This window comes from Pimephales promelas, chromosome 8 (genome assembly GCF_988280905.1).
Source record: "Pimephales promelas chromosome 8, fPimPro1.hap1.1, whole genome shotgun sequence".
Classification (NCBI taxonomy): domain Eukaryota; kingdom Metazoa; phylum Chordata; class Actinopteri; order Cypriniformes; family Leuciscidae; genus Pimephales; species Pimephales promelas.
Window position 1 is genome coordinate 11280038 of NC_142776.1, and position 22479 is coordinate 11302516.

General features: G+C 34.8%; 1 protein-coding gene across 4 annotated transcripts; it reads left to right on the plus strand.

Annotated features, from left to right (window-relative positions):
- The first annotated feature begins 1426 nt into the window (after nt 1-1426).
- Nucleotides 1427-15975, plus strand: slc19a1 (solute carrier family 19 member 1). 4 transcript variants are annotated; one of them, XM_039655741.2, is made up of 8 exons: nt 1427-1484; nt 2247-2303; nt 2537-2838; nt 6937-7717; nt 10827-11019; nt 11395-11536; nt 12780-13004; nt 14086-14507. In XM_039655741.2, the coding sequence occupies exons 2-7, from the start codon at nt 2276-2278 to the stop codon at nt 12978-12980; spliced, it is 1647 nt and encodes a 548-aa protein (XP_039511675.1). In that variant the 5' UTR covers nt 1427-1484; nt 2247-2275; the 3' UTR covers nt 12981-13004; nt 14086-14507. The 4 variants fall into 4 exon arrangements, with proteins under 4 accessions (XP_039511675.1, XP_039511676.1, XP_039511674.1 ...); XM_039655742.2 differs by lacking the exon at nt 14086-14507 and adding an exon at nt 14939-15975 and having other exon boundaries at nt 1433-1598; XM_039655740.2 differs by having other exon boundaries at nt 1433-1598.
- Nucleotides 15976-22479: the final 6504 nt, after the last annotated feature.

Sequence of the window (22479 nt, forward strand, 5' to 3'; positions counted from 1 at the left end):
TTATCATTGCCATTTAAGTGAAATCACTGAACTTAAATATACAAGCTTGATAAAAAGGCTTTTGCATCTGAACTCTTCATATGGTACAATACGCTTGTGTAAACAAATTTTTACATTGTGTATTATTTAAAAAAAATGTGCATGTGATAACAATTGTCAATTTTTTGTAATTACATGTTATTACATATTGACCTGACTCCTCCCCTTAACCCACCCATAACCCTAACTATACCACCAAACCTGTTCCTAACCATATCCCACCTCAATAGCAGCAAAGGTGTTTTGCAACACAACATGAACACGAACAATAAGTACACTGTTAGGCTATACCTAACATTGTTGTATGTGCATAGTAATTAAAGACACCTAAAATAAAGGATGACAAGATCGCATTGGTCGTATGTATTTTGTCAGTGATAAGAGATAATGACTTACTATATTAATAGCCAAGTAATTTTCCATTAGCCAAATGAACCTTTCAGAGAGAGAGAGAGAGAGAGAGAGAGAGAGAGAGAGAGAGAGAGAGAGAGAGAGAGAGAGAGAGAGAGAGAGCACAGTTCAGAGTGAACTTCAGTAGTAAGTGATGTGACTGCTAATGCAGGATTACTTTGTTATGTGGATAAGAAAGAGAGTGATGAATGGAAGCTTCTTACAGCATTTAATAATGCTGTGAATAAATGGCTGAGAAAAAAAATCAAATTAAAGTAACTTAAAGATGAAACATGCTTGATTATGACAAGGACCCTTTGATGCCTTTGTTTTGTTCACAATTCCTTTTTTCTATAATAAACAAGGGTGTATTCGGCTAAACAGATATCAAATAAATACTTTGTAAAGCTCAGACATTTTTAAAGTCTTAATAGCCTTATTCAGAGATTATAGTGAGTCTTACCTCAGTCAACAAAATCATAAAGAGTTTCTGATTATAATAGTAAACACCTTTTCACTTAAATTCTATGCTTGGAGCGCCCTCTTTTGGCAAAGCATCAAAACACATTACACAGCTGCAGAATCTTCGGCTTCAAAATTGAGTGAGGGGAGGGCCCTGACAGTTTTAAGCCCATGTTGTTCCTGATGCGTCCAGTAGGGAGAGACTGTACATCGACATGAATTGAGTTATGTTAAATAATCTTTTATTTAATTAATTATTATTATTATTATTATCTTTTATTATTATTAATTAATTTTGTTGAAAGGATACAAGACATTTTACATGTTGTCATATAAAAAAAAAATGAAAGATTCTTTACAACAGACTCAATGATAGCCTATTATTTATTTCGTTTTTCATATTTATTCATTCAGAACGAATCATTCAGACCAGTTTAGTGAAATGTCCAAATGAAGAGTTCATTAAAAAGATCCGACTCAACGTTCATGAAGATAAACAGGTCGGAGATAAACATCCGGTGCGCATGCGCAGACAGCATGCAATGCATGTGTCTCGTGGATTTTAGACTGAACGGTTCTCAGTAACATATTTGGTACGTGTTGTCATCCCGTTCTGATGGGTTAAAGTCTTTTAATAATATTTTTAGTCTAATAGATTATTAGACTCAACACGAAAGGATTTAATTTGACCGCAGGAAAAGCAACAGGCAAGTTTTAACGTTACTCGAATCAGCTCCATGCATACTTGAACACATTAGTAGAATTATTATCAAACAATATCAAGCGAGTACGAGCTATTGTTACCCATTAACAAGCCGACTTGGTCGTCATAAGATGTGTATTAGAGCTGACATTGCGCTTTTTAGACATTTGATTTGTGAATACCGGTAAATGCAATTTATTTTACAGTTCGTGCACTTTCGTAATTACCCAAGAAAGTACTTGGTAATGTAAGGTATGCAGGTGTTAAGGTTAGGTTTAGGGGTAGATTCAGTGTAGTACCAAGTTATTGTAAGTACTAAGTATGTACATGGGGAACAAGACTGTGAAATAAAGTGCTATCACTTTGTGCTATCCGTGTTACTGCACGTTTACAGTAAGTTTAACGTTAACTTTCATTAGAGCAGAGAACTCATGTCTGGAAACTCCTTTGAATGACACATTACTGTAACTGTTCATGCTGTCTTGTTGAGATTTAAGTTTGGTCTATTATTTAATATTTATTGTTTAATTATTAAAGATCAAAGAACAAGAAAATCACAGACTGATCTTTATGAAATTTCAATCTTTTAGCTATATACATTTTATTATAAAAATCAAACTAACAATTTGATTTCCTTTGTGCTTCTTTACAGAATCACAATGTGTGTTCCTGTTAGGTAACATGTCTGGAACCTGGAAGTTGAGCAAAGGTGAAGCTTGCACACAAATAATATCAGCATGTCTGTTTAACACATTGCTGTATCATTATGAAAGTGTCCTCTCAGCTCCCAGTAATAATTAACACGGTGCATGTTTTAGGATTTACTGGCTAGTGCAGTCGCTTTGTTGTTACCAGTCTGAGCTCTGTTAAACTGCTAAGCCTTCAGCTATTAACTTGGACATTAACATTCCTTCTGCATTCTTACATCATTAAATGATTCAGATTTACAGCATCAGTTGTATTGCTGTAACATGGTGGAAGTTATTATATGCAATGAAAGGACAGAGGATAGTAAGGAGGAAATGAGGACTGATGGCAATGGACACACTGCAGAAAATGTGGCTCCTGAGTCAGTCATCTTTGAAACCAAGGAAGACCTGGAAGTCCAAACGCAGAAGACCAGTTCCTGGATATGGTCCGTTGTTTACCTTTGTTTCTATGGCTTCATGGTGCAGCTGAAGCCTGGAGAGCCGTTTATCACACCATACCTGCTCAGTACAGAGAAGAACTTCACCAGAAATCAGGTGTGGTGCTATTCTACTTTTATTCTAATCTTATATTCTAAGTTTATTCTAAGTTTGTGAAAAAAAAACACTTGAAAAATATGGTATTGTTTGAGTGACTTTATTCAATCTGATTAAACATACTGTTTGTTTTCTATTTTGTAAACACTGATACTTGAGACTGTTTATGTACTACAGTATGTATTCATTTTGTTGCCAATACTTAGTCGATAGACACACAGTTATGATTGTGTAACTTGGTCTTAAAACTCTGACTCAGCTGCAGGGTTCTGGCAAACCATGTGAATGTGGTCAGAGTTCAAATTCCTCAAAGGGGGTTTTCTTTGAGGAAGGATCTAGATCATTCATGCTCACTCATTAGAGTTATTAATCAACCACATAATGTCTTTTTTGTAAACACTTCTAAACCCTGAATTACAAAATTAATTCGCCTGACTGTAACTGTGCTGAAGCTCTAACTGAATGTTTTGGTAAACAAAATACTGCGCAATTAAGACGAATTTACAGTGTCACTTTTGGTAATTATAGTGTACCTATCAAGTATACATGTAAGTATAAGGGAACAATATGTAAAGTTTGGGTAATAAAGGGGTAACAACTAGGAGAATTAAAAAAAATATTTATTCTGTAAGTATTATTAAACGAATTCTACTAATATAATATAAAAATCTTACATTTGGAAGCAATTTAGCCAATACATATTGTATAGGCTTTTTAAAAATCACAGAGTACATATCTATATATTTAAACGGCTGTGGTGCTTTTTTACCCTCTTGTTTTATGTAGTAAGTGTGACATTGCGGACCGTAATTTAAAGTGGTGCTTGTTACCTTCTTGTTCCATGTAGTTACAAAGGGAAGTACAATAAAAATACATATGCAATAAAATGCACACAATCTAATATCACTGACTCAGAGACTTTTATTTGAAAAACAAAGTATTACAGTTAGTCTGAGGAGATAGTCTACAGTTTATTTTTTTTAAAAATTTTTCTTACAAACACTTATCGTTTCCCTTCAGAAGACATTGATCCATCCATTGGGGTCGTATGGATTTTAGATTACTACAGTTATTGCAGTATGTGCTGTTTGATGCTCCACCTTTTAGGAACACATGAGCTTGGTTTATAAGTGTTCTGAATTAAGTTGTTTTTCAAATAAAGGTTTCCGAGTCTATGATATAAGATTGTGTTTATTTTTATTGTACTTACCATGTAACTACATGGAACAAGAGGGTAACAAGCACGACTAATCAAACAAGAGTATCTTTCCCCAACATTTAAGCAAAAGATGCAATAGTTTTAGTTTTCAGTGCACTTTTGTTAAAAAGATTAGCCTACTGTATAAATGCATAGATGCATGTGTACCCTGTAATTTTTAAATAGCCTATACAGTATATATTGGTCAGTGGTGGAATGTAACGAAGTACAAATACTTTGTTACTTTACTTAAGTACATTTTTTACGTATCTTTACTTTACTTAACCCTCCTGTTACCCTCAAATCTGATAACACTTTTTACCCCCTGGGGGCAATTTGACCCCAGTAATTTAAACCTCCACAATATGATTATTTTTTTTTTACAAAGGTTTGTCTCAGTTAATTTATGTCTTTGTTGACTACTTAAGTAACGTTTTAAGTTGACAAAATTTGTACAGGACTTTGATAAAATACTAGCAGATTAATTTTATGTTTACAGAGTTGTCCCCATTAAATTAGGAAAAGTCATTAAATCTGAAGCAAAAAAATTACAGACGTTAAACATTGAATGGGGTCAAATTGACCCCAAGGATAATAGGAGGGTTAAGTAGAATAAATAGTGAATACTTTTTACTTTTACTTCGTTACATTTTGCAGCAATTATTATACGTTCTACTCCACTACATTTCTACAACTTCTGTTACTTTTTCATTACATTTTCTGATCAGGTTTTCCCCTGCCAAAATGTAATCTGACCGTCCGTCCGTTGCACGTTTATCTCACCATGACGTTTGGTTGCGCTATATCAATCCGGTCACACTAAATGCGTCTCGCACGCAGTGCGTTTATAGTGCAATTTATACGCGAAAATTAGTTTTTACGTGCATAGGAAACGCACCGTGTGTAATATACATTTGGTTAGGATTATGGCAAGCCAAGAGGTTCAGAATTACGCCATAAATTAATCGCGTTTACTGCCATAGTTATAAACATATAGTAAGGATAAGCATGGTTTATATTGCCTAATTCCAAGCTTGTTTCAGAAATGGTGACAACATTTTTTTTTCCATCATTATTGAACATCATTATAGGAGTATTAGGTTGAATGAGTTAGAATTAAATGTTTTATTAATCATTAGAAAATAGACATTAAGAAAATAAATTATGCAAGTACTTTTACTTTTAATACTTAAAGTACATTTAAAATCAGGTACTTTTTACTTAAGTATGGTTGTCATTGTGTTACTTCTACTTTTACTAAAGTAAATATTTATCTGGTTATTTGTACTTTTACTTAAGTACTGAGATTCAGTACTTCCTCCACCACTGATATTGGTACACCATTATTACAAAATGGTATGCAATGTATGTTCTTGCTAAATTGCTCCCAAATGTAAGATTGTTATATCATAATAGTAGAATAATTACCCCTTGGTTATATAATACTTACAGTATAAATACTTTTTTAATTCTCCTGGTTGTTACCCCTTTATTTCACAAATGTTACATACTGTTCCCTTTTACTTACATGTAAGTACTTTATAGGTACACTATACTTATGAAGGTTACACTGTCGCTTTAATTATGCAGTACTTTCCGGGCTGTAATCTAAAGTGTTACCAATGTTTTTTAGTAAGGTCGGTGCGAATGATTTGACAAGAGCCATAAAATTAGTGAACCACATGCAGAGAATATCTGCAAAGATATTCTAATTTTCCACTGCAAAGTAGACCAAGTGCCATATTTTATCTGTTTATAGCCCAGTGTCTATATGTCATAAAATATATCATTTGAAACTAAAGAGAACTTGGGATAAACAGTAGTGTCTTAATCTATTATATGTTCAAAATGTTTTACTAACTAAAAGGACACCCAAAACCTGTTACATACTTATGTATCTGATTACAAAAAAAGCGATTTTCTTTTCAGTCTGCTTGCTAAGGTAACTAAAGGCATGTCTAAGTATTGCATTAGGCAGAGTAGGGATCATTTAGGGATTTGTTTTTTGTTTATTTGTTCAGAAAATATTTAGCCTGTCACTGTGAAGTTTTGCCACAACTGTATATTAACAGTCATTACCCGTGTCAATTAAATTTAAAACTTAAATGAGTCGAATACAATTAAACTTGAATGTACACAAAGGCTGATTTTACATTTATTCTGTATTATTGTAATAGTGGTGTGCAATAAATGTAACCATAATGAAAAAGCTCCATAAATGTGAAATATTTAAATTTTATTCAATACAAAATGTTATTCAATACAAAAAGTTATTCTAGCCCGCACTGAAGAGAGCTCAGTTGCATAGCAGACTTCTTCCTGGCAGTGAAAGTAGCACTACGTTGTGAAACTGTTGATTTGTAGGAAGACTGCTAATGTTAAGGGTACCATTTTTTTTTTTAAAGGGCCATACTATTATCTGTACATTCATAAAGCTACACAGTATGCGAACACACAGCAAGTAAGAAAAAGTCTATGAGTTAAATACTTATTTGGAAATATTTTAAACCTCAAAGAGACACTTTTTAAAGGTAAAAAAAAGTTTTTAATCTATTTAAAAATCTACGCCTTGTCCACATTTTAAGATGACAATCAAATGTATTCTGGGATGCCATGTACACTACCCACATTTCAGATGACACATTCTCAGTTTGATCCTGAGTCATTCTAAACCCTGGAAAAATGGAATCCTTGGCTATCTTGTTTCACACTGATATTAATCATGCTAACAATTTATCATGGGCATAATTCATAATCTGATGTTTCATACTGTATACTCCTGGTGGTGGAGGTAAGTAAGTGCATTGTCTATTATGTTATTACTGATGTTACATTTGAGTATTAAAATATCCCTGCTCTCCCTTTACCCCATATAAGATGACTTTCTATGATCTTTTCAGGTTACCAATGAGATCACCCCAGTCCTCACATATTCCTATATGGCCGTGCTGGTGCCTGTGTTTCTGCTGACAGATTACCTACGCTACAAACCTGTGCTGATCCTTCAAAGCTTGAGTCATGTTTCCATTTGGCTTTTGCTGCTTTTGGGCCACTCTTTGTTGGAGATGCAGTTTATGGAGTTCTTTTACGGCATCACCATGGCTGCCCGTGTGGCATACTCCTCCTACATATTCTCGCTAGTACCGGCGTCTGTTTACCAGCGTGTAGCTAGCTACTCCCGCTCAGCTGTGCTCATGGGAGTCTTCACGAGCTCTGTGCTGGGTCAGATGTGTTTGTCCCTAGGGAATGTATCATACACAACGTTAAGCTTGGTCTCTCTGGGGTTTGTCATTTTTGGGCTACTTTTGTCTTTCTGCTTGCCATGGCCCAAACGTAGCATGTTTTTCAACCAAGCCCGCCTAGAGAAGGAGAGGAAGGAAGCAGCTCAATCGGAATTGGACAGAATTAATCCTGAAAAGAAGGATGGCAGTGTGGCAGCACTGGGCAGTAACCACAATTCCCTGTCCTGGGCAAATTCTGTGTTTGTTCAGATGCTGAAGGAGTTAAAGAATGTTGTGAAGGTACCTAGTTTAAGGCTTTGGAGCTTGTGGTGGGTCTTCAACTCCACTGGTTACTATTTAGTTGTGTTTTATGTGCACATCTTGTGGAATAAAGTCTACCCTGCCATAGAAAACAAGCATGTCTACAATGGAGCGGTTGAGGCTGCCTCTACATTATTAGGTAAGACGGATTATATCTTGTTGTAATTGCTATATTTGTTCAATTAAAACAACAACAAATAATCTCAACCACAGAATCAGTTTTTTTGTAAGTAGCATCCACTCTGATTTCTTAAAGGGATAGTTCAACCGAAAATCCTGTCATCATTTACTCACCATCAACTTGTTCCAAACCTCTATGAATTTATTTCTTCTGATGAACACAAAAGAAGATTGTAAAGAATGTTTGTAACATCTATTGACTTCCATAGGATTGAAAAAAACAATACTATGAAAGTCAATGGGGTCCATAATGTTTTGGTTTATAATTCAACACAATTTTTATTTTTGGGTGAACTATCCCTTTAAAGGATTAGTTCACTTTTGAAAAAACTTTTGCTGATAATTTACTCACCCCCATGTCATCCAAGATGTCCATGTCTTTCTTTCCTCACTCGAAAAGAAATTAAGGTTTTTGATGAAAACATTACAGCATTTTTCTCCATATAATGGACTTACATGGGAACCAGACGGTCCAAGGTTCAAAAGACAGTTAATAACAGTTTCAGATGCAGCTTCAAATGTCTTTAAACGACACCAAACGATGAATAAGGGTCTTATCATGCGAAACGATCAGTTATTTCAAAACTTATTCCAAAAATGTAACTTTTCTAAGGACAAATGCTAGCCTTGCTCTATTCTGTGAGGCGCATTTGTAACATCACGTAATACGTAATTACGCTCAAAAGGTCACGGGCGACGTAGCCGGAAGTACAGAATCAAAATCGTCCGACATCGTTGTTTTACCTTTTAATTTCTTTTTTTGTAAACGGCGTTTAAGTTAGTTTGCACGTTCAACCTATGTGTTCAACTTGTAAACACTGTCTCTGTACTTCCGGCTACGTCGCCCGTGACCGTAATTACGTATTACGTGACGTCACAAACGCGCCTCACAGAATAGAGCAAGGCTAGCATTTGTCCTTAGAAAAGTTACATTTTTGGAATAAGTTTTGAAATAACCGATCGTTTCGCATGATTGATAAGACCCTTATTCATCGTCTGGTGTCGTTTAAAGACATTTGAAGCTGCATCTGAAACTGTTATTAATTGTCTTTTGGACCTTGGACCGTCTGGTTCCCATGTAAGTCCATTATATGGAGAAAAATCCTGAAATGTTTTCATCAAAAACCTTAATTTCTTTTCGACTGAGGAAAGAAGGACATGGACATCTTGGATGACATGGGGGTGAGTAAATTATCAGCAAAAGTTTTTTCAAAAGTGAACTAATCCTTTAAGCAAATGAATACATATTTTGTTGGTGAGGGTACCTACCAACTATTGATTTATTTCAGTGTGGAAATAAATGTGCTTTATACATTTAATTAGTTATACACGTGTAACACTTCTTACTTAAAACAGTGTTTAAAATTAAAGATGCATAATATATCAGTTGTCAGCCTCCAACACACCTTTTGATTTATTTTGTCATCATCTTAAATACAATTATTGGGATAGCAATGGCAAGTTATGATGAAGATAAAAAATAAATAAATAAAAAAAAAAATCGGCATAAAATAAAAATTCACCCTATATATTGTTTTATGAATTTTATTGATATTATTGTTAACAATTCACCCATGCATGCATTTTGATCTGATAATTTTAAATTAAAATGTCATATGATGTTATAGTACTGTACTTCTCCAATCATTTAATCTGTTTAAACCCCAGCCCTTTCTTGCATTTGATTGCAAGTTTGCATTTAGATCTGCCTAAATCCAATTAACCGATGTATAGAATCCCCAAGTCCCCATACATGTTTTTCTTTTTTGGTAATTTGGTGAAACTGGAATACACATCACAATATGGAATCCAAGATCTGTTGCTGCTTCTGTTTCTTCTCCACTTTAGCACTTATGCGTTTTGTTTTAAGAGGGCAAGTCATTGTGAGTTGCTGTGTGAGTGTAATGATAATAGCTCTGCATTTATGTGTCGTAGTACAACATGAGTTACGTTTATTTCTTAAAAGTGCATCAAACTATGTATTTTCAATTGCATCGGGCGATTCAGCTACCAGACAGCAATTGGCATTTCATTTAAAACTATCTATTACTCCTGTCAAGAGATAGAACAAACACTGTCAAGAGAGAACAAAACCTAATCATTATCCTTTTTATTTAAACATTTTTTTTTAAGTTTAAACATTGTCTAAGTAACATGTTCAATTACTTAGTTTATTATTTACACATGACTTCTATAACACATGCAGTGACTAGATCATGTTTGGTCTTGTGTTTTTTTAAAAATCTGGTTTCTCTCAAAGATCTCTTCCCTTTATTACACACAATAGGCATGGTGTTTTTGTCCTTGCCATAGTCACCTTAAGTGACTGCTGTTATTGAATATAAAGGCATATTTTTATTTAAAGCTTCTTTTAAGCAGTAGCTGGTAGGTGAATCTGAATCGGGCGATAATTAAAACCACTTTAGCTGACAAACTATAGAGTTTCAGACTTGTTTGTTGTAATTCTCTCTCTCTTTTTTTTAAAACAAAATACTATGGATTTATAATAGCAGCCATTTATTGGTTGGCGACCAATAAATTGGCCAATGATTATCTGCTTGCTTATACTAGCAATAATGGGTCATCAGAGTTTACAACGCAAGTCATTGTTACCTAAAGTTTTTTTTTTTTTCACTAGGACTTTGACGTTTGATATATTCCTCATGAATCAAAATCCTAATTGAGATTTACATGATACATGATGGTTTACTATTTGGCAAGAACAAGCAAAGTTCATGTTCCTCGACCTTTGAGCTTGGGCATGACACATGCTTGGCAAAAACAACAACAAAAACATGTAAACCAGGATTCCTTGTACCTAGCCACTTCCCTGCTGATATTTTAGTTGATTTAGGTGCATTGAATCAGAGTTGGAGCTAGCCTATACTCTGCAGGAAAGCATCTCTTTATGACAAGGAATGAAGAACCCATGGTGTAAAAGACACAAGAAGAAAAGTATTTGCACACCGTTTTTCAGATATTCATGCTCAAATTTAGACTTGGTGAGAATAGACGTTTGTTAATCAGCATGATAATTACATGACAATCACACTTCATGTGCTCCATAGGTGCAATCGCGTCATTTGCAGCAGGCTATGTGAAAATTCGATGGAATCTGTGGTCTGAACTGGTGATTGGATTGATTACTGCGGCACAGGCCGGTCTACTGCTTCTCATGGGCCTCACAGGAAATATCTGGGTTTGCTATGTGTCATATGCACTTTTCAGAGGCTTCTACCAGTTCCTTGTGCCTATTGCCATGTGAGTGATATAAAGCTCTTTGTTTAATTTTATTATTAAATGTATGTAAAAGATTTTTTTTTTTATAAACCCATTTTAAACAATGATGGCGCATGTTGCATAAAATCTTGAAGTGACCGAGGAGATTAGTTGTATGCACCTGTAAAAACATTTATTTCACAGAGAGCAAGAATTTGAAGTTTGTTGTAGTTTGAACTTTGAAACATGTGGCGCTTTTGATGAAGCTAAAAGAAAAACACTACGGAAATTAAACCATTTAAAGAAAATAAACTTTTTTTTTTCATTTATTATTATTATTATTTTTACAATTATCCAGATGTCTGTTCTCTGCATTTCGGCCATAAATAATTCATTTTCTTTTTTTTTCCCTTTCAGTTTCCAGATTGCTTCCTCTCTCACAAAAGAATTGTGTGCTTTAGTGTTTGGAGTAAACACCTTTCTTGGAACAATTCTGAAGACGGTCATCACTATAATTGTGGTTGATAAGAGTGGATTAGGTTTGGATGTTCATTCTCAGGTGTGTACAATTCTAAGTCGACTTCTGTTAATAGTTACAAACCGATAAACAGCATCAATACTACATACTTGGGTCACTTTTTCAAAACTCTTCATACAGTTCCCTTTACTAACTTGGCACATCAGTTGATTTCACAGTCAAAATGCTCTAAAACTACCAAAAACACTTCATACATATCTCAAATCAACTAATGCTTCCACAACACTGGCAATGGTTGTCACCCAACATACACACTTTGTCATGGACCATAAACAATGGCCTTTAAAACCTGTAGCATTACACGATTTCTTTTGTAAAATATTTTCACAAAACAATAACGAAACCCCCCTATGGTTCAAAATACACTGCAGTATATGTTACATGGTCATTGTTTACATTACAGTTCAAAATTAGTATTAAGTTTCCCCTCTTTTCTATTGTAACGGTCACCAGCTGGAGTGCCCTTGATACCCACCAGAAGGCACTCCAGATTAGTCTTGTATCACTCTCAGACTACATTTCCCATAACTCACTGCTCGGACTCATCTTCACTGATCACACTCACCTGTACCTCGTTCACTGATAGCATTCACCTGTGTATCATCCTGTTTGTCTGTCACGTTGCAGGTTGGAACATCGAAGGAAGCAGGATCCAAATGCAGCAGCAGAAGTAGTAGCACTTTTATTAAATAAACCAAAGACTAGACATGCTCAAAAACTCAGACACAGAGCACAAGATCAACATCTAACAACATCAAGAACCCACCACCACTGTAACAGGACACATGGTTTAAATACAGAGACTAACAAGCTAAATGAGATAACAAGGGGCGTGGCATACATGAACACAAATGAGGAGCGGGAAAAAGGGAACAGGACTGAACCAAGTGCACAAAGATAGGGGGAACACAGATAGACATCATTACATCTATAGAGGGTAATGAAATTGAAAGACAAACACCTGTGAAGGGACACAGTTATTTTAAACTTAATATGTTTAAAGGGTTAATTAACCCAAAAATGAACATTCTGTCGATATTTAGTCTCCTGCATGTCGTTCCAAAACCGTAAGTCTTTCATTCATCGTTGGGTTGAGAGCTTTCTGTCCCTCCATTTAACTACCTCTTTGACTCTGAGTTTTGAAAAAGTGATCCAAGTATTGAGAAATGAGTCCTAGCGTTTAAAAAAAGAATGAAGAAGAAATTACAGTAACATAATGCAGAATGATTTTGGCCTGATTCTGTTTTCTCTCTTTCTCTTGCAGTTTTTTGTTTATTTCTTTTACTTCACTCTGTTGACTGTGATTTATCTGGGATGTAGTGCCTTTATCGTCACGTGTCATTACCGCAATCAAAGATCAGGACAGGAAGCTACGGAAGTAGCCATAGCCACTGAACTTAGTCCCATGGCATCAGCTGCCGGCGACGGTACAACCGCACATAATGGAACCAGCATCAAGACATGAGATTCAAAGGAATTGTGCCGACAGGTAGAGTTTCTTCATCTTTTTAACTGTTACTTCAAAATCTGAACATTTTTTTTATTATTATTTTTTAGTATGAACAGTCCTGGTTTCATCATTTTATAAACATAACATTTATAGTCCAATTGTTAGGAATAGCACTAGATTTTTTTTTTTTTAAACCTCAAAAATCAAAATCTATTTGTACATTTTCAGATCGAGATATGGTCAGATCTGGATGTCTTTTGTTGTTTGTCATGTTATAAAGTTATCTTTGTCAGGGTTATTAATAAAATAATTTTATAAGGAATGTTTGGAAGCCAAACATGGCAAGGATTACTCTGTAACTTCAGAGTACAGTGATGCCAGTATTTGCAGCTAAATATTAAAGTATAAATAATTACTATTGCACAACAGTTGTAATTCTGTTGATATTTAGTATATGTCCTTAGAATATTTGATTGGTATCCAGTGGACAGCTCACAGGGGGTAGAGGTGTGAGATTTTTGCCTCCAGTCTTTTCTTTCACTCCAGGATTGCTCAGAAATGGGTTCTGCTCACCCAGTATGCAGGAGTGGGAAATGGATAACCCGTAGTGTAGAAAACTTGATAACTGAATGTTTCAAACAGGGTGGGAAAATGGCTGTATTCACACTGTTGCTCAATTCTGTGCAATGCTTGATGACATGCATAATTCTATGCTTTAATTCTTTCGGAAATATTTTTATTGACAGGTAAAATTATGCCAAGTAACTGTGTGAACATCTTTATAGAACTTACATGAAAGAAATTTCAGTAACACTTTTTTTTTTAGTTAAATAATGTAGTTAACGAACTAAAAATGTCCAATACGTATACAGCATATATTAATCCTAACTAATGTTAATTTCAACAATTACGGTACTAATACATTATTAAAATCAAAAGCTGTATTTGTGAACATGAGTTAATACACTGTGAACTACCATGAGAAAATAATGAACAGCTGGATTTTCATGAGCTAACATTAAAGGGATACTCCACAGTTTTTTTTTCTTTCATATTAAACTGTGTTATTCCCTTAACTAAGATGAGTTAATACATACCTCTCTAGTCTCTGTGCGTGCAGGTAATTGCTTTGGCGCGCAAGATACTTTGAAAGGACTTCCTTAGCCCAGTTCATTCATTAGGATCCAAGCAGAGAAGACCTCCAAACACCTCCACGTTTTCCCTATTTAAATACAGTTACACGAGTAGTGTAACTCGTCCATAAATGGTGACACAAAATAAAACGTTGCGCTTTTCTAACCGTGTAAAGTGGATAACTATAATGTATGGCGGAATACCACAGCAAATGCTTGGAGCACTTAGACTCGGCACAGTAATATCATCACTCGTGAAAAGTTATCTCCCCCCTCCTCCTTCTCCAAAGTCCATAGATATATATGCGCCGGTAAAGTGTTAAGGAAATTTCACACAAACGAGATTGTATTTTGCAGGACACTTGCTTAGTTCTACTGTATTTTAAAATAAATACTACTGTTTTTTATATTATAGTGTGATCACATTATAGGATCTCCAGATTGTGTATAATTACAAATAAATTGTTATTAAATTAAAAGTTTTAAGTATTTTTTAAAAAATTGTATTACAATTTTAAATCCCATTTCGCTTTAAAAGAAGCTTTAGATAAAAATATGCCTTAATATTCAATAACAGCAGTCACTTAAGGTGACTATGGCAAGGACAAAAACAGCATGTCTACTGTGTGTAATAAAGGGAAGAGATCTTTGAGAGAAACCAGATAAAAAAAAACACCACAAGACCAAACATGATATAGTTACTGCATGTGTAAATAATAAACTTAAGTAATTGAACATGTTACTTAGACAATGTTTAAACTTTGAAAAAAATGTTTAAATAAAAAGGATAATGATTAGGTTTTGTTCTCTCTTGACAGTGTTTGTTCTATCTCTTGACAGGAGTAATATATAGTTTTAAATGAAATGCCAATTGCTGTCTGGTAGCTGAAGCTGACTGATGTCAGAACATGTATCCCAAGGAACAAGGAAAACAGATGACAGACATGATCTTTTTATTTTTTATAGTTGCAGAAGTATCTATCCAAACAATTGGTTGCAATTTTAGCAGTCATGACTGGAATGGTGCATAACTATATCTCTCATAAAGTTTGAGATATAAATTATTAGGTGCATTCCTGGCTAAAGTGAGGGGTCTTGACATAAGTATGTCTGAGCCCCAAACATTGTCCGTGCAGCTATGATAAAATCAGTCTGATACAATCATATTTCTGGATCTGGCATTTTGAACCATCTGATTGAGACCTCTGCAAGCAGCTTGAATCTCTTTGACTGTCTTTATTTACTCTTTATACAACAGCACTGTGATGTTTTACTGTTTATATCACTGTTATAATTGTCTCTGTTTATAAATAGAAACATCATAAAAGCATAAATGGGATCTTTTAGGAACGCTTTTTACCATTACATAATTATGGCACCAAGTGCCTTTTTGTGTTATAAGCTAGTTATTGAATAATTCACGAAAAAACACAGATCCATTCAGCTACAAAACCACACTACTGTGTGTTGTTTGGAGACACAATGGTTGCTCATGCTTTGGCTTGTAAATTAGTAGAGCTAATTAGATAACTGGCAATATTGTTACATATACACTATTGTTCGAACGATAGGGTCGGTATGACCAGTAACCAATAACAATAATGACTTTATTTTTTTTCCAAATAAAAATTACAGAATTTTTAAGAGTGAAACATCCAGTGACAAGTAAAACATGGGTTTTATTTATTTATTAATGTAAGTGCCATTGAAAAGGCAGTAAATAGAAGTAAAAATGGCTTTTGGAGATTTTTATTTTAGTGGTCACATTTGAATACAGCAGGCGGTGCTAGACTGCAATGGGCTAAAACTCCTTAAAATTGTGTTCAAGTTATATGTAAAAAAATAAAATAAATATTAATAAAAAACTAACAACTTTACCTATTTTTATGAAGTCATCTTTCTTTAGAGAAAGTCAACTAGTCTTTTTGCATTACAATCATGGTATGATTGATGTGATTGATTTGCAAAGTATAAAAATGTAGAAAGGTTACATATATGTTTATATAAAATAGTAATGTGAATGAAAATGGTAATGACAACAAAGTAGTTTAAAAATAATTAGCTATTCAAATTTTTGTGTTTTGGCACAACATTGTGAAGGCACTACAAAACATCCATTTTAAAACCAGATGTATTTTAAAAGTTGTTTTTGACTTAGTGTGTTCTAGATTACCCTGTTATGTGCGAAAATACAACAACATACATTTTTATATATATATATAAAAAATATAAAACAGTGAATATAGTCAATTTTTCTAAATTGCATATTTTCTGCAATGATAAAATGTTCATTGTAAAGCTTAAAGGGATAGTTCACTTTAAAATTAATTTTTGATATGTTTTAGCTTACCTCAATGGCATCCAAGATGTAGGTGTCTTTGTTTCCACAGTATTTTCAATTTTGACATTTTTCAGTCAAACCGTTCTTGTCTCTCAGTCATACACTAGAGACTAAGGGGGTCCACCAAAAAGCATGCACAGAGAAGTTAAAATTAAACATGATTTAATGACTCGTAAATGTAAGTACACATTGATGCCCTAAGACATGAAACGAGCGGTTTGTGTGAGAAAACGAACAGTATTTATATCGTTTTTACCTCTTGTAACCATAGCCATGACAAAATGATCTGACGGCACGGGCGCTTCGGTCTGCGCATGCGCCGGAAGTGATCGCGCTTGCGCGCCTACGTCACTCTTTGTTTATACAGAGATTTCGGAAGTTTTACCCTTCACTAAACATATTTAGATATACGGGAAACCGCAATGGAAGACGATTTCGGTATATCTATATATGTTTTGTAAAAGGTAAAACTTCCGAAATATCCGTGTAAATATTGAGTGACGTCACACTTAAGCGCTCACTTCCGGCGTAACGTTGAACTGATTCAGTTCGGTTCAGTTGGACATTGCACAACTGATTCAGATCACTTGCAAGTCACTGTGATTACACGAGGTAAAAACCGCTCACAAAAACCGCTCGTTTCGTGTCTTAGGCCATCAATGTGTACTTACATTTACGAGTCATTAAATCATGTTTAATTTTGACTTCTCTGTGCATGCTTTTTGGTGGACCCCCTTAGTCTCCAGTGTATGACTGATAGACAACAACGGTTTGACTGAAAAATGTCAAAATTGAAAATACTGTGGAAACAAAGACACCTACATCTTGGATGCCCTTGAGGTAAGCTAAAACATATCAAAAATGAATTTCAAAGTGAACTATCCCTTTAATGTGTAAGGAGGAGCAACGTATATTTTTGATATACTGATGAATGTCACACAGCAGTTAATACATACAAAATAAATTGTCAGAATTTTAAAATGCATGTAGATGAACATACATACTGTTGGTGGTGTGACTCAAGACAAATTTTGGTCTTGCACATGTTTTTGGTTTACTCAGCAGTGTAGCTGTTCTCAATGCACAGTACGATAAAAGAGCTGTCACAGCCACGTGGCAACTGCTGAATTAGGTAGCCATCTTGGAGAGAGGAAGCCATGCCAGTGACGGCATGACTACCAGTTCGCCATGTTTCACAGTAGCTGTCTGTTTGCCTGTTTCCACCAGTGCTTGATCCATGCCATACCATCTTCTCTGGCCTATTAAAGTGGTTATGGAGAAAATAAATGGCAGGCTAATCATTTCTGTTAAGGTTCTTGTTGTTAAGGAATATGTCTTAGACCCTCTTACCAGGCATCATCATTGAGAACATCTCGACCGTCGAATGAGTAGATGCGCACATCATCATTCAACCTGCCCTCTGAGTCATTAAAGATAGACTCCCAGTTGCTGAATAATTCCTCATCCTGTGGTGAATATATTAAACGGCTTTATAAAAGACTACAGAATTTACTGAAAAAAAAGCTTGTTTAGCGACAAATGAAGTATCTTACTTGAAGATTTACTATAGGTAACAGATCCCTGTCATTCTTCCGAACAATACTGTGTAGGTCCTGTAACCGGGATGACAGAAAAGCCCTGAATGTTCCTTTGAGCCCAATTGCTTGCGCCTGTAAGAAGCACTGGTGGTCTACACCTCTAATATCCCGCATGTCACCCCGTTGGGGTGAGTTGAGAGCGATCAGGTGCAGCTAGGGTGACAAAACAGATAATTATTATAAGATAACTTGACAATAAATGTATTTTACAAACAATAAAGATTATATTAAAAGGACATCTATTGTTAACAAATTCCCAATTATGCATGAATGCTACAAATTTCTGTCATTATCATTTGTTATCAAGTATTCATTACTTCAATGAGCTTATTGTTTAATTCTGCCTTAAATTATTACATTGTTTAAATTAATACATTTTTAGTTACCTGTGATTTGTATTTGTACATTTCTGAAATACATAACTTAGACATTTACCTCTGATAACAGATAACTCTAAATTGTAATTTAGACTAATGCATTTTCTGTAAAGCTGCTTTGAAACGATGTGTATTGTGAAAAGTGCTATACAAATAAATGTGAATTTAATTATTTTTGTTTGTTTTTTTTGTGTGTAAAATACATGAATAAATGTCACTGTTTTTTTTTTTGACTGTTACATTGAACTGACCTGAGCCAAATAACTACAATAGTATCTTCGCTAGACATACTTTTTAGTTTAATTGAACTAAACTGAATCAACATCTAACTAAATTGAGCTTAATAATAATGTTTTTTTATTGTAAAGCTGCTTTACAGCTGAAATTGTATTCATTTCATAATCAAAGAACTTTGCTATAATAATACTATTATTTTCTTGTTTATTACTTGGCTGCTTTGAAACGTTTGTGACAATTACTACTAGTTGAAGGCTGAAATCATTTGAAATAAAAATGTTGCTACAAATAGTTCTGATCCATCACTTATACCGGTCATGCTCTTTTTTTTTATCCTACCATTCAAAAGTTTGGTGTTGGTGATTTAAAAAAAAAAGTCTCTTGATCAAAAAAAAAATAATTTTTTTTTTGAAATATTATTACAATTTAAAAGATATAGGCATAATAATATGCCTATACCTATACTATTTTCTCTGTCAATATATTTGTTTTAACTTTATTTTAGGTTGAGTTAAATTGTACTTGCTCAAATAAGTGAGTAATATTAATTAACTTGTACTTACTAGGTTTTGGTTTAGGGTATAATATATTGTTTTTATTATATTAAGTCTAACTAAGTAACATACAGCAACATATAGTTACATATAAAAACAAAACAAAAAAACTTTATTTCTGTGATGGAAAAGATGAGTTTTCAGCAGTCATTAATAATTTAATATTTAAAGAGGTGGTATAATGCCTCTTTTGTAAAATAAGTCTCTGTTGTCCCCAGAGTGTGTATGGGACGTTAGATATATTTTTTTACAGCATGTTAAACCTTTTTGAGGGTCCGTAGAAAATACGTTGTTTCGTGTGTGTCCCTTTAAATGCAAATGAGCTGCTTCTCCCGGGCACAGAGGGCAGAGCTTCAAGAGCTCATTTGTGTTAGCAGCTCCGATTACCTCACGCAGACAAGCACTAAAATGTCAGAAACTGAACTGAACAGAACTGCCTTTTATGTTTAAACTGGAGTCGGACAATGATGGAGAGAATTAAGAAGAAGTGACAACATTTCTGAATGGTTAGTTGATGAATTTATGTTGCTTATGTGGAGTTAACTATCCTCAAATCTTTCATTAGCATATTCTTTCATGATAATCTATAAAATCGCTCATGTGGAAACTGTTGTATGCATACAGAGTAACATGCCATTGCATTTGTGTTATGTACTGTAATGTACTGTTGCATGTGAAAAGACGGATGATAGACTCACAAATGTGCTGTACTACAACAACTCTTCCTCTTCTCGTGTTCCAGGTGGCGGGGTTTATGTAAATTTTAGGGTAAGTGATGTCACTTTGCAGATGATGTTTATGTTCAAACAGCAACATTACACACTATGATTAGTGAAATCATAATCAACCACCCCTTTAACCTTTAATTTAACCTATAAATATAATTTAACCTTGTTGAATAAAAGTACTAATTTCTTTCAAAAAATATTACTGACACCAAACTTTTTGAACTTTTTGGCAGTGTACCTCAGTAAATAATGTAAAAAGAAGTATTAGTATTTTAAAGGGTTAGTTCTCCCAAAAATGAAAATTATGTCATTAACGACTCACCCTCATGTCGTTCTAAGCCTGTAAGACCTCCGTTCATCTTCGGAACTCAGTTTAAGATATTTTAGATTTAGTCCAAGAACTTTCTGTCACTCCATTGATAATGTATTTATAATATACTGTTCTTGTCCAGAAAGGAAATAAAGACATCATCAAAGTAGCATGTGACATCATCAATGGGTAAGTTAGAGTGTTTTGAAGCATCGAAAATACATTTTGGTCCAAAAATGACAAAAACTATGACTTTATTAAACATTGTATTGTCTCCCGGTTCCCAGAGAAAATGTCAGCAGCGTCTTACGTCACCATCGTCACTGCGGACTTGTGAACGCAGAACCGGAAGATAATACAATGTTTAATAAAGTTGTAGTTTTTGTTATTTTTGGACCAAAATGTATTTTCGATGCTTCAAAACATTCTAACTAACCCACTGATGTCACATGGACTACTTTGATCATGTCTGTATTTCCTTTCTGGACAAGGACAGTATACCGTGTATACATTTTCAATGAAGGGACAGAAAACTCTTAAGGCCCGTTCACACCAAGCACGATAACTATAATGATAAATATAAAGATATAATTCTAAAAATCGTTCTTCATATCAAAGAATAACAGAGTTCACACCACAGCTATAACAATAAAGATATGAGGAACGATATCGTTGGGATCACTTTCAGAACGATTTTTTTTCCAGCTGTTCAATGATAAAACACTGGCAGCCAATCAGAATCCATTATAATTTAAAGGTCTTGCGCATTTAAAATGGCAGATGACATCGCAGAGAAGTTAATCGTCGAGGTACAAAAAAAATCCAAACCCCCTTTTCAAGGATACGTTAAAAAAGATGGATATATGGAAAGCAAGTCGTATCCTGGGAATAAACGGTAAAAAGTATTCACAATGAGATATTATGCAGTTTAGCATAGTGTTACAAAATTACCTCAGGTAGGCTATACAGCGCTAGTTGACAACATTGCTGAAGTTGCAGTGAAAAAAGCGTTGTATACATAAATGTGTTCACTAGGCAATGTTTTTATCCCATTATTGACTTCGTCAGCTAAATCCACTGTTAGATATTACCAAGCGTGCCGCACAAGCCCTCAAAAGTGAAGCCAAAACGTCTCAATCGCCCCCCTGTGACCGGACCTAGTATAGCTCATAACCCCGGCCTCCCCATGTTATTCAATGGGATGCGAGACCAACTAAACAATTAAATTACACTTCACATATCCTTTTTCCAAATATAGTTTCTGTCATTTACTGTAGTTTCTATCACCTTGATGTAATTTCAAGTGTTCGTTTTTAAAATAAGTTTGCTTTTAGTTAGTTATGTGATGATAAAATAACGGTGCTCTGACATCATGATTGACAGCTGTGATTGACAGGTTCTCTGTGCGAGGTAGTCACTGAAGCACCAGCGGACTTTTTTAATAATGTTGATTATGTGGTTAGTAGTCGTATTTACCTTATTTTAACGAGGTTCTGCAATCAGCAGACATCGTTGGAGAAGAACGAAGCAGACAAAGGACACTTAATGAAAGTGCGGGGTGTGTGCTTGCGTTTGATTCAGCGAGAATAAGGGCGCGGCCTTGATTTCGCGGCTTTACTTCCTGCTCACAACTCTCATACAGTCTATGGATATTACACTAGACTTGCTAGATTCATTGTTTAGATGCGCTCCCAACTCTGCTCGTATTTTAAGGATATCGTGTACCCAAAAGCGCCTGTTTTTCTTTTGATATTTGTTTGTAACGTAAAGCAGCAGTAGCAGTAATCCAATTTTTGCTACTTTGAAACCGCAGCGCGGGCGCGTGATTAGAATAAAATGACCGTTATCGGTCGTTGGTGTAGACGCATATATATTTATTTTATCGTTATCTTTATATTTGGTATAGAATCAAATTTTCGCCTGAGATAGGGAACCAATCACAGAAGGGGGAGGGAGCAGCAAGACGATGACGACGTACATGCGACACACCGAAGCAGTTACCGAAGTTACCTTTTGATACAGCCTTTGTGTATACATACATCTCCAAAATCTCTGACCCATCGTCTTCTTCCTCGTCTAATTTTCTGTTGCTCTACATACGTCATCTGGTATCATTGACCCGATTGGCTATGAGCTATGTACAGGCGCATATGATAGAAATTCGTCGCGCCCAATAATACGGCTCTGGGCATTCGTAAACAAGGCCTCAAATACGAGAACATGTCTCATTTTCAAT